General features: G+C 36.7%; 1 protein-coding gene across 1 annotated transcript; it reads right to left on the reverse strand.

The window, feature by feature from the left end:
* Positions 1-3,930: 3,930 nt before the first annotated feature.
* On the reverse strand, positions 3,931-6,311 carry LOC141250745 (uncharacterized). The gene is made up of 3 exons (XM_073670078.1): positions 6,189-6,311; positions 4,682-4,783; positions 3,931-4,227 (listed from the first exon to the last, which is right to left on the reverse strand). Exons 1-3 carry the CDS (start codon positions 6,309-6,311, stop codon positions 3,931-3,933), a joined length of 522 nt encoding a protein of 173 aa, XP_073526179.1.
* Positions 6,312-13,367: the final 7,056 nt, after the last annotated feature.

Here is a 13,367-nt window from a genome sequence, read left to right on the forward strand (position 1 = left end):
GCGAACGCTGAAAATTCACGAACTAAAAAAGCTTCAAATTTGGCCTTGAAACGAACAGGAACGGTGAAATTGGATTCGTGAATGAGGGATTTTGGTTTTCTTTTGGGTTTTTGGTTAGGAAGAGGAAACAACATGAGAGGACTGAGGAAGAGAGGGAGAAAGGGTTTGTGTATGTGGGTTTAATGGAGGGTTGTAGGAGTAAGAAGAAGATGAATGTGGGTGGGGGTAAAAGGATAATTCTTCTGATATATAGAAATCTCAGCACTTTCCTTTCAAAAATAATCCCAATAATTGTTCAACTCATTCTTTTTACAAAACGCTTATGTTTTTCTGTTCGATCTCCTCAAACGATTTAACTACTGAAAACGCTCCCACAGTCAACTTTCTTTTTCACACTCGGGATTTTTCATGTGTTTCTCATCTCATCCCTCTAGAATATTATTTTAAATTTTTTGTTTCTTTCTTCTATATTCTTTTACACTCTTTTTTTTCTTAATTTTTTCCTCACAAAACCTCGCTTTCAATTAGTTAGAGGCAAAAAAATTTAAAAAGTCATAATTAAATCCTAGGATGAGCGAAAATAATGTTGGGACGCTCATGCAATAAGCAGGTAATCTAGCTAATAGTACGCCTCGTAAGGAAAAGATTTTTGAGAGATGTGAGGTTGTTGAAATTACATTTTTATGATATTGGTAGGTGAAACCCGAAAGGGGGCTTAAGTATGAATTGGAGAGAAAAGAATTTAAGTATCTTAGGATGTTCGTATTCACATTTTCACCGTCGGTAATATAAGTAGTATAGGAGGATTTTCGGGTAGGATTTCATCTGGAGGCATAAGTTGTACATTAATTTGCATTTTATTTTTCGGATGCATTTTGGGTGCAAACAAAGCTTATGGTGTAAAATGAGAATAAATCTAGACCGTCGACCATTTAAAGAAAATGCATGTCAGAGGCCTAAAAGTGCATGTTGGAGGCCAAAAAATGCATGTCAATAAAAATGCAAGCTGGCAGCTAAAAAATGCATGTAAATAAAAATGCATGTCGGAGGCTCTTTTATGCATGTATATTTTGCATGAAGTTTGACACATTAGCATGCACATTTTGCACATAAGCATGTCATTTTCACACATAAGCATGCACTTTCATTTTTAATCAAAATGCAAGTTTATGTTTTTAGAGTGCATGCTTATGTGCGAAAAATGCACGCTTATGTTCTAAAAGTGCATGATAATGTGTTAAAAATGCATGTAAAATATAGATACATAAAAAGGCCTTCGGCTTGTATTTTTATTGGGATGCATTTTTGGGCCTCCGGTATGTATTTTATTGACATGCATTTTTAGACCTCCAACATGCATTTTTATTTGTTCTCATTTTACACCATAAAATTTGTTTGCACTTGACACTTTTCCTTATTTTTCACCTCACATTCTCGGTTTCATGATTTATATATCTCTTTGGTGGATTATCTTGAGCTTACATGACACATTTATGAGAATTTTGATCACTTTTTATTTTGGAGATTTTTGGTGCATATTTGATGATAGTATGGAGTAGATTATAGGATTAGACTTTTTTTTCTTGGCGTTTGATGCATAATGTTGTGGTTGTGCTATGAAGATCTTTTCCTTAGGAATTGGTAGTTGAGTTTTTGTTTGATGTGATTGGACACTATTTAGAAGAGCATCACATGTCATTATGGTGTTTGTAGTTGGAGTTGTGTTTCAATATTTTTTCTTTTGTTATTTTGATTTTGTTGTAAAGGAGAGTTAGGATGTTTATTATCTGCTATGGTTACATGAGTTTTTGATGATGATAATTATTTGGTGACTACAATTTTGTGAGATTGTGTGCATCTAATGTATGAGATGATACATTTGATTTACTAGGTTGGATTGGTTTGCTGTTTGAGTATATGTTTTGTTGATTCAGTGTTGAGCACCTTTGTATATGGATTGCACATGATTTTAATTGTGAGATGAGTGGTAGCCTGATTCCACTCATGATGAGTATAGTTCAAGTGTGGGGGAGTTTGATGTACACATCTACGAAGGATATGTGACCACTGATTTTAGTTATATTATGAGCAGGGTTGTCGCGTATTTGTTGCGTATCAGTTTACAATCTCTATTCATTTATATCATGATATTTCAGGATTTCTAAAGTGAAGACGAGAAGAGAAGTAGAAGAATTAAAGTGAAGACGAAAACGAAGACAAGCTACATTAAAGATCAAGACAAAGAAGAAGGAGCATTTAGTATGATATTTCGGCGGTGCCTGCCGATGGATTCCATTGGATTTTCTCCTCATAACCAGTGGCGGCCGTTGAATATTTAGGCGCCCTCCGATTGATGTTGTTTTCTTCTAGGAGATTTTTAATATTTTATCGTTTTTGAATATCTTTAGAAGATTTTTAGATTCTTTGTATTATTATTAGTTTAATTAAAAGATAATGTTAATATAGGAAGGCTTAGATATTTGTTTATCTAGTTTATTAGTGTTAGTTTTTGCAAGTATTATTGTAGTTTAGAGTTTTTACGCATATTCAGAGATTCAGATCTTTTTCTCCCAAGAAACTTGCTTTGTGTATTCGGGTATGAAGAACTAATTTCATTTTCTTAGTAAAGTTTAGTTGAAGTTTCAATATTTTTATTATGTGAGTATATCTATTATCTATCGATGCTAAAGTTGCATGTTTTTCTCTTGGATTAATATTTATTGATTGATTGATTGATTGAGTTCAAGATTGATCGCCTAGGGTTTGATTGAATTTATCATATTGCTAGGATATATTTAACCTTTCTGTTCTCCCTATTCCTTCTAAGTCAGCATATTATTCTACTATCCGTTTGTGCTAGGATTTTCGTGTGGAGATTTGCATTATAGGACTATTCCCTCATGTACATATCCCGGTGTTCTTTGCTTATGGCCACATTTGGTTTTGAGTCATTGAGGGATTCGTCGTGGTTAAATAATATGAATAGGATTATTACACTTTGTTTGAGGTTCTAATCATTTTTGTATAAGAATAGGAACAACTTGCATCAAGATAGAATCTTTAAATTTACTATGATCGTCAACATTATTTAACAATGATATGACGCTTACTAAGATTCCTTCATCCATGGATACATTTTTATTTACATATTTTCTTAGTTTTAGATTTTACAAATTCCTTTGTTGTTACTTTGAGTTGCTGAATCAAAATCATATTCAGCATAATTGATGGAAAAAAAAACTCTTTACGTAACCAACCCTTGCTTTCGGCATTATTACATAGTTGGATTTTTAGTATTGTTTAGGTGCATTTTAGTGTAGACTTCTTTGTCTCACATTTTACATAAACGGAGCGTTGCTTACCAATAAAACGACCGTAACATCTCTACTTATCAGGGGGACAGTATATGCTCGTATAAATAGCACTTGGAATGTAGATACACGAGTTAAAATAATGTTCATTCCACTTTTAGCTATTGAGAGCTCATTACTCTACCGATTTGACTCAACACAATTCAACTCTCGGGTTCCCGTATAGCTTAGCCTCTAACGAAGCTATCACGTTTTCTTGTTTGTCTGGTTCACAATAATTACTTTATATGTAAGACTTCCCTCTATGCAAATATTCTTCAAACTTGATTATTAGAGAGTTAAATCTAGAGGACGACCTCTTCTAAACTTTGACTACGCAATACACGAAGGTAGAACCCAACACTCTACACTCCGAAGAACTCATCTAACCCTACGCGAAAAGTGTCGCTCCAACACGTATACCCATTTTTCTTTTTATCAGGATACAATTTTGATCATCGCTTTTACCAAACTACACAACAACACAATCACCCTATATATAAATCATATAAGAAGAATCACCGATACATTCTTCATGAAATATTTAGATTAACGCCAAGAAAATCATAATTAACCAATGTTAAGCTTTGTTTGTTAATTGGCCGGTAATGTCTACCCACTCCAATTGGATATCAACCTCACCGGTTTCAACATCATTAAGCCTAAGAATCATGTCTTGACGAAGCTTCCCATCCTTCCACACAATGTTACTGTCTTCGGCTAAGCAATTTTGCCTGCTTGGATGAATCTTACTCACCATTGTTCCGTTCTCAATGCCTTCGAGCTCCATCCGGCCGCACTCTCTTAGCGACTTCACGTCCAATTCTGCCCACCCCATTGCGTCGTCCGTTGTCATTGTGTCTTCGTCGTACACGGTCTATTCAATTTTGTCACCCAAACCAACATCAATACATATTTAAACAACAATGGATAATAACAAATAATCCAATAATTTCCCCAAAGCTGTCTATTATTTTCGGAGATCTTGTACTAACGACCAAACATAATGGAAATTTTTTAATAAAAAGTGTTTCCTCTAATATGGGAAAATATTACTGATACATAAATATTATGGTTTCAACGGATTATTGCATAGAAAAATAACATCAAAAATTATTTTTAAAATAAAAAATATTAAATAGTATAGTGAAAGCTAATTAAACTAAATTAAGGTTAATTTTTATGATCTCAAACTTATCTTCTTTTGTAATAAATTAATGCTGTGCAGTTGGAAAACAAATTTGTATTGAAACTACTTGGTGTGTGTAAGTTTTTGGAGATGTACAAAAATTACAATGAGACATTATAATAACATGCATGTATGTACTTACCAATTTGACGGGAAGGTCAGGATCCGTGCTTGTGATGGCAAGAGTGAGTTCGTCGTTCCACTCCGGATTGCAGTTGTTCTTCTCGGTTCGGCTCCTCAGTTTCTGGGTAGCAGTTAATCATGATTCTCAAGAATTATTAATATGTACTAAAGCTTGCATAATTGTATTAGGAATATTATAGAAGTGTAAGAAAACAACCCTGTCTTATTCCAAAATACTTGAACTATAATCAGTCTAAATACGAAATAGAATCCGATCCGAGATCTTCATTTACATATATTTCATTTTTGTATAAAATACTATAATATACTCTCTTCAGACTGAAACTAGGAGATTAATCCATACATTGCACGAAACCTTGCATAAAAATATATATCATAATGTTTAATACATAATAAAATTAGTAATCTAATAAATACATTTTTAGTACAAAAAATGTGATACAATGGTTTTGATAAATACTAGTTTAATATAAATAATATTTTTATATTTAAAAGAAATTATTTATATATATATTTCAATTTTTAAATAATTATAAATAAATAATATTAATTTTTATTATATCGATCCACAATATAAATAAATATTTTTTGTGACAGATAACAAATATTGATTATGTATATTTAATACATTCCTTGTAATTTGATTCCGTTTATTATTTATTTTAGCCATTTCGAGTTTTTCTTTATAAAATATCTTTATAATCAAATATAAAGACAATACTGGATTTTTATAATAATGTTAGATTTTTCTTATATAGAATAGGAGAATTTATTTCCACTTTAGAATAAAAAAATAATTTAAATTATGTTGTTTCATTTATTAAATCAGAGTATCATAGCTAGGTTTATAATTTTTATCACATGTCTCCCAAGTTCAATTTTACGTGTCTATAGTACAAAAATAACAATATTTTTAAGATTTAACATGTGTAAAAATCTGTTTAAATTAATAGAAGATGACATTTATCCAAATTACTAAGAGATTGACGGATAAATGTTTTTCATGTTAATTCATGATTCCTTCCGGATATAAATAGTTGTCATTAGACAAAATTTCGTAGAAATTAATGTAGAATTTTATTTTCTTAAATAACCCTACTAAAGTATTATTGAAAATGTAAAAAATGATGTCTAAATTATCTTTAATATAATATCTACATATGTGTAAATGTGGTAAAATAAAGAAAACATTTAAAATAATACTCCCTCTGTCACTTTTTCTTATTCTGTTTTTTTTTTCACATTCGCTGATGCGTGTTTTCAATCATATATATCTCTAAATATGTTAATCCAAAAATCTTAAAATTTAATATTATTAAAGAATTTATTAAGACGAATCTAACAAGATCACTCATGACTATGTTTTTACTTACATATTGAGAGTTATTAGTAAGATATCTTTAACCGATGAGTAGTATCGTAAAAAAAATCGGAAAGAACAATTGACGACGGAAGGAGTCTGTATTTATATCACAATATAGGATTATATAGCTAAATTATTTTACCTGCGTGCCCATAGTGACGGCGACGTAAGGGTCGCTAGATTTGGAGTCACGGCGTACAAGATTAGTCCCACGACGTACTCTTATTCTCACAGCCCCCACCACATCTTCCAAATTGATATCCATCTATCAACAAAATAATATGGTTTATGTCCCTATTAAACCTTTTCTGATCGGCGATCGCTTTAGAAGTCGATTTATTTGATGAATAATGATTCTTGAACTTGTATCTAAATGAATGAAATGGAGGAAATTAAAAACACAGAACAAATATAGATTGCATGGGTATATTTAGAATATCCATAACTAAATTCAAACTTCGGTTTCTAATCAATGGCGGTAGAGGTCTGAATTTCTTGATTCTAACACGTACCTTAAGGGTCTGTTCCATTCACCGGAAGTACTTATAATTACAAATTTTTATTTTTTCGTATAATAAGTATTTGTTCTGTTATGTTACTGGAAATACTTAATAGTACTTATAGAAAATAAGGGTCTGTTTGGTTACTCGAAATCTTTGAGTTTCTCTCACGGCTACGACAACAGATCCGACGAGTGGAGATCAAGATGGATAGTTCAGATCCATTGTATCTCTCTAATTCGGAAAATCCGAGATCTGTTATTGTTTCCCAGGTGTTTAATGGAACAACCAGCTTCAATACTTGGAAGCGAGCAGTGTTTAGGCGACTCAACGAAGAACAAGGTTTCCTGGATGGATCGTGTGTGAAGCCGGTCGCTAATGCTCAGAAAATCAAGGCTTGGAAATGCAATAATAATATGGTGACGTCTGGGCTCTTGAATGTGCTAAGCAAAGATTTGCAGATATATAGCGTGAAATACTACATTTTATTGGTAATTTAAGTGAATTATTATATTTAATTGTGATCGAAATTTAACCTAAATTATTAATAAATTCAAATTTTGAAAATATGGGTTTAAATGTGTGATCCACACGCTCGTGTAAACGGTCTTGTTTTTATTTAATGAGAAAGATTTTATTGTTAGAGATTATATTAAGTTTATATTATTGTAATATAAGTAATTTGAACATATGAGCTTGCAATTTAGCTATGAAACTGATAGCACTTTTAGCTGGGAGAAAAATTGAAAAAAGAATCTAAACTGAGAGATGTTACTTTTGCAGGGATATAAATTATCAAGGGAAACTAAGAATCTGAGATGGGAATATACCCCTAACCTAGGTAGATCAGGATTAATAACAACCAAAACTACTCTTTTAGGTAGTTAATAAACGGTTATTTTATAACCGTTTTCTTTTCACGATTTATTATCCAAATGACGGTTGTAACCTCTTTTAACCGCTACAATCTAGTTCTATTTAAGGAACTTCTCGTGAAATTTGGAAGAGAAATGATATAAACACAAAAATTATCATCTAATTGATTGAAACACGATATTTGATATTAATACTTCAAATAAAATACAGCAAACTCTATTTGTATCTCTTTTGTTGTCTGGAACCAAGAGAGTCCCAACTCATAAGCATTATAATAGGGTCAAATTACTACTTTATGAAAGTGGACTTAGAATGATTCAAACTCATACCCAAATCATCATCGTCAATTGATCATTTGCACATGGGAGAATTCCAACACATTTGGCTCAAGAGATATGGGATGAGCTCGAACAACGTTTTGGACAAATCAGTCGAGCAAGGTTGTTCCATGTCCAGGAAGAGCTAGCTTTTCTGGGACAGAGAAGTTACGGTATTGCTTTGTATTTCACACATTTAAATTAAGAAAAACTAGGATGAGCATTCTAGTCCGTTGAATTTGCCCATGTGTTTGCCTATGCAATTCTTGCTTGGTTTAAATTACTCTGATACTACTGCGATAGAAACGGTCATTACGCTGCTATCGCTTTATTGAAGAAGAAAAACAAAGGCAGATGCGATCAGGTACTTCCTTCAATGATCATTCAGTTTCATTGAATGTTCAAGGAAACAATAGAGATGATAGAAAGAATGGTTTGCGTGATCAAAGGAATATATGATAAAGGGTTTGTTCATCTCGTCATAAAAAAGTACTTGTAGCAATTATTTATTTTTCCAGAAAATAAGTACTCATTTGACTTGTTCGGTTCGTCCATCCAAAAAAATTTAAAAGTACTTCGAAGTACTTATTTACCTATAAACAGAAGCAATAAAATGATGCTTTTAAAAAAATTAGAAGTACTTCTTTTTATTTTCTCTTACCATTTCACAATTATCCTCATTTTCTATTCCTAGACAATAAGCATGTATTAAACAAAAGTACTAGCACCAGCAACAACACAAACACTAGCTAACAGCATTGACAAACCAAACAGACCCAAAGTCAGGTGGGTCAATAAACACAGGGGTCGTGTACACAAGTGCATATGCGTATTAGACCCACAATACAAGCCCATGAGATTCCATCCTAAAACCCATTGGTGATAAGATGGGTAATTCATGGTATTATATAGTGGGCTTTTATTATCTTAACTTCCGATGTGGGAAGCCTATTCTTACACACCCCCTCAAGTGGTAACTGGTATGGCCCAGTTGCCAATTGACAAACGGGTCAGCCCATATCACGCCATCATGGCGGGCTAAATCCAAACTATGTCTTCAGGCTGACAAGCCAAGTTAGCCATCCATATCAAGCCAACATAGCGGGCTACGCTCAGATAAACAAGGAAATTAAACGAACCCAGACCGGAACCTGCTCTGATTCCATGACAAAGTCCGGTGGGCCAATAAACACAGGGGTCGTGTACACGAGCGCATATGCGCATTAGACCCACAATACAAGCCCATGGATTCCATCCTAAAACAAATTGGTGATAGGAGGAGTAATTCATGATATTATATAGTGGGTTTTTATTATCTCAACTTCCGATGTGGGAAGCCTATTCTCACACTATATTCCTCCATCTCAATTTATGATGATATGTTACCATTGCAAGAAGCAATGACATGCCAAGGATAAATCCTACATGATAATTGGCTTTGTTGCACATTACAACAAGGTAATTGCTAAGTGTCGCACATATTTTTTACTATCTGTCTCATACGCGGTCATCACGCCCACTCCGCACACAACCATCACGTGGATTTTAAAAAAGGCGTCACGGGTTGTCAAAATCCGTCCGTGACGAATGAGACAAACTCTCCCGTCACGAGGAGCCCATTCCCTCCAGTGACGAGGAGCTTGTTTTAGGCTTATAAAAGCGTAAAACACCACCAAACCCTTTATTTCATTTTCTTTCCGCCTCCCACGAACTCCCTCTGCAGAAAACATTCGGCCGAAGTCCATTTTTGCTTGTTTTGATCTCAATCCGGTGCTCGTAGCCCTCTCGTTTGGTTGTTTTTCTATTCTAGATCGAAATCGAATTTGATATGGTTAGTTGTCCAATTTGTAGCTTGTTTGAGTTGATGTTTATGTAGATCTATAAGTTCTCATAGGAATTCTTGGAGGATTTAATAGTTACATATATTATTTGGTTGAATTAATGTGGTATATATGCAAAATATTGTAGGAATCTTGAAGTATATAGAAGATTTGAGTTGATTTGGAAGATATTTGGATCTATAGGTTTCTAGGTTGAATTATTGAAAGATTGAGTAGTTAATCAAGTTAATTAGTTAAAATAATATGAATTAATTTAAATCTATGGTTGAAATGTTGATTTATATTGAGATTTTAGTTATAGTATTGATTTGGTGGATATTTGGTTATATAGTTAATTTTTTATAAATTGTTTTAAGTTTTGGTGGATTTTTTAGATATATAGGTAGAAGAATGAGATTTAATTACATTATATGGTAGAAGAATGTAGTTAGTTGATTGAAATGTATGGTTAATCCATTTAAAAGTCATTTACATTGTAATGTTGTGTATACAGGAGCGCTTGAAGGAGATGGCGAACAAGGTCGTTGGCATGGGATCTAGATTTGCACGACACCACAAAGGGATTCCTTGAGGGATGTCGAGGAAGCCGCGCGCCTGGCTTCGGAGGAAGCAGGTAGAGCAGAAGCAGATCTGGGTGATAGAGTGGCCCGGAAGAAGAAGCGGGGGCTGAAAGGGGCTGCACCTCAACCACTTACACGCCTGCGAGACATTTAGTCTCGGGTGAGGGGTGAAAATATGAATCTGAAGAGTCCCCATACCCCTACCCCATGTACCCCGGGGCATTCGGGTCACACCATTCCATCACGGGTGTGGGGGTGGACGACTTCATGGGAGATGCATTGTCTTTCCATCAGATGATGTAGGGGTTACTACGGTGACAAACAGATGGATGGTGGGTCCGATTACCACCAAGGCGGAGGGTCCTGACACCACGTAGGTAATGGATCGGAATTCCACTACGGTGGTGGTTCCACAACCTAGTATGGTGGTGGTTCAGACTACCAATATAACGGAGGCTCGCAAACGTACTACGATGGTGACCATGATTTCCATTAAGGAGATTGGTCCGCCTTTGGTTATGATCGGTGTCTGGACGAAGAGGCGGTTGAGGAAGAGCCTCATGATGAGGAATGGGCTCATGCTGCGGAAGAGCCTGAAGTGGAGGTATGTATAATAAAGTACAATATTATTTACGATAAGTTAAGTTTAATGAATAAGATCATGATTATTTCAATATTAAATATGTCTTGTAGGGAGGGTGGAGGGGGCAAAGACCGTGGAATGCCCCACGGGATGAAGAGGGTGACGAGGGGGCTGCAGGTGAGGGGGTTGCAGATGAGGATGTGGCCATGGAGGAGGATGCCGATCTACCACAAAGGAGACCAAATAGGGCCATCATTGTTGATCCCTACCTGACCGTAGGGATTAGTGGTGGTCCGGAGAACCCCGAGCTGCTCCATGGGTTCCCTGCCCATATTGCATATGACATATGGCGGGGAAAGGTAAGTTACATGTTCAATTTTATGTCCTTAAGTTCCAGTATGATGTTCTCACATAAATTCTAAATTGGTTTTATACAGTCGAACAACAATTTCCAGTTCCTCCACAAGATAGTGCGAGCAGGGATCCCAGCCACGGGGACGCCCATGAAATTTGCTGCTATTGATGCCCAGCTTGACCACATCCCGGATGTCATTTACGAGCACGTGGCCAGGGACCTATTCATGGCGTTCATGGAGAGGTGACAGCCCAAGATGAGCTCATTTCACCTACCTTTTGGTGAAATGACAATCACCCTGCATGACGTTCACCCGCAGATGAAGCTACCGATACGTGGCAGGTGAATGGGTGCGTCCGAGCAGCAACGCCTTTTGGGGAAGCATACCAAACTCAACCAAAATTTGGCCGAAGCGAGGGCATTTTTGGCGTGCGTGGGAAAGACACGAGTGTCTCCCATGTCACGCTAAGGGATAGATGTAGTAGCCCTCAATGCGTTGCTGCCACCCCGCACATAGTCGCCTCCCGGTATCTACTCCATCTTTTGGGTAGTACCCTCTTCCCGGATAGGTCACAGGACAAGGTTCCACTATTCAACATAGACTTTGTCCGGGACCTTGATGAGGTCAGAGAGTGGGCATGGGGTGCCGGTTTGCTCGCTTCTACGTACCAGGAGCTGGGAAAGGCTTCCAAGGATGAGTGTAAGCATGTCTCAGCGTGCTATACGCTCGTGATGGTAAGTAATTGTATGTCAATTAAAGCATGTTTATATTAACATCGATATGGAATGATTTAACATAAAATGTAGAGCTGGATATATGCGTACTTCCCGACTTTTAGGCCGCACCAAAGTCGGTGGGACGGTGTCCGACCTCTAGCCATGATGTGGTCCCTGCATGCCCAGTCCTGCCACAGGAGAAACTACGGTGCCAAGCTAGATGTTATGTCAGCGAACGAGGTATGTATTGTGTAGTACACAAAGTTGATTTATGCCCCTTTCTATTTTCTAGTGTAGGCTTATTCTAAATCTTAATTTCATATTCAGGTTGATTGGTTGCCCTATAGTGTCATGGACTTCAACGATGAGGAACTCGCGCCATCTCTATTTCATGGAGTGCTGGGGTTCGCCCACGATGTCACCGAACCGTACATGCCCGATCGAGTCCTGAGACAGTTCAAGGTAGTCCAGTGTATTCCAACACCATTAATTGCACCCTCAATAGCGATCCGGGCGCGGGCGCGGGCGCTAAATGGTTACAAGGTGGATTAAACGACGACGAATTGGGTGTGGGATGCACAGACATTCCAGAAGATATCACTTGACGCGCTTGGTGCAACGACTATGTATGGGTACAAGGTAACCGACGACTATATGGACTGATATTTGACACACACACACCCTAAAATAATTCCGCCTACGGGTGAGGAAATCGGAATGGTAAGCCAATTATTTCTTTTCTTTCAATTACTAATGAGCAATATACATCGATGACATGTATTGTGTTGATGTATTATTTTAGTGCATAAAGCGGGTAAAGGGATACTTTATGCCATACAAGGGGCAAGAAGAGTACCCGCCATGGGACAAGTGGGAATCCATCAACAATAGTCTCCAAGACATGTCTTTTTATGACATACCGTGATTGTTAGATCGTTGTAGTAGTTGAACGTTGTAACTTCGAAACTTTGTTATGGATTTGTGTCATGTTTTTTGTTTCTCAAACTAATTGAATCAATTCATTATGAATGCAACCTATCAAAAACAGCAAACGAAATTACCACTAACATAGAAAGGGATCAACGTTACATAGAACCAACACAAACAACAACAAGTGAACACAACCATAGGGTATATGGAAATCACATAATTCAAAACCCTAATTTTTGCTCCCTTGACGGCGGTCGCACGTAACTCCCTCTGCCGGTGATCCGGTGTATCAACACCTCGTTGGTCCGTCGTGTTCCAGTGGCAGTCTCCTCCTGAGACTCGCTGTCTGTCCTGGTGTGTGCTCCCTCAAGTTTTCCGGCAGTCGTTCCCGTCCGTTTGGGCCCGTCTGCGCGTTTATTCCCACGTTCAACCACCTGGTCGCAGTTCATCGGCCCTCCTCCGTTGATTCCTCTCGAGGTCAACGTCAAAAGTACGGGCACCAGCCTTGGCGGTGTTTCTGTACCGGGAGGGAGGTTTTCGCCGGGTGGGGTGCTGACGTATTTGGTTGGTGATGCGGTACTGTTCGTTCGTCCTGTTCGTGCGGAAAATCTACAACTGCTGTGTGGTGAGGAGGCTTTTTAT

Source organism: Phyllobates terribilis, unplaced genomic scaffold (genome assembly GCF_046119375.1).
Source record: "Phyllobates terribilis strain yellow unplaced genomic scaffold, ASM4611937v1 Scaffold_6089__1_contigs__length_46924, whole genome shotgun sequence".
NCBI lineage: Eukaryota > Metazoa > Chordata > Amphibia > Anura > Dendrobatidae > Phyllobates > Phyllobates terribilis.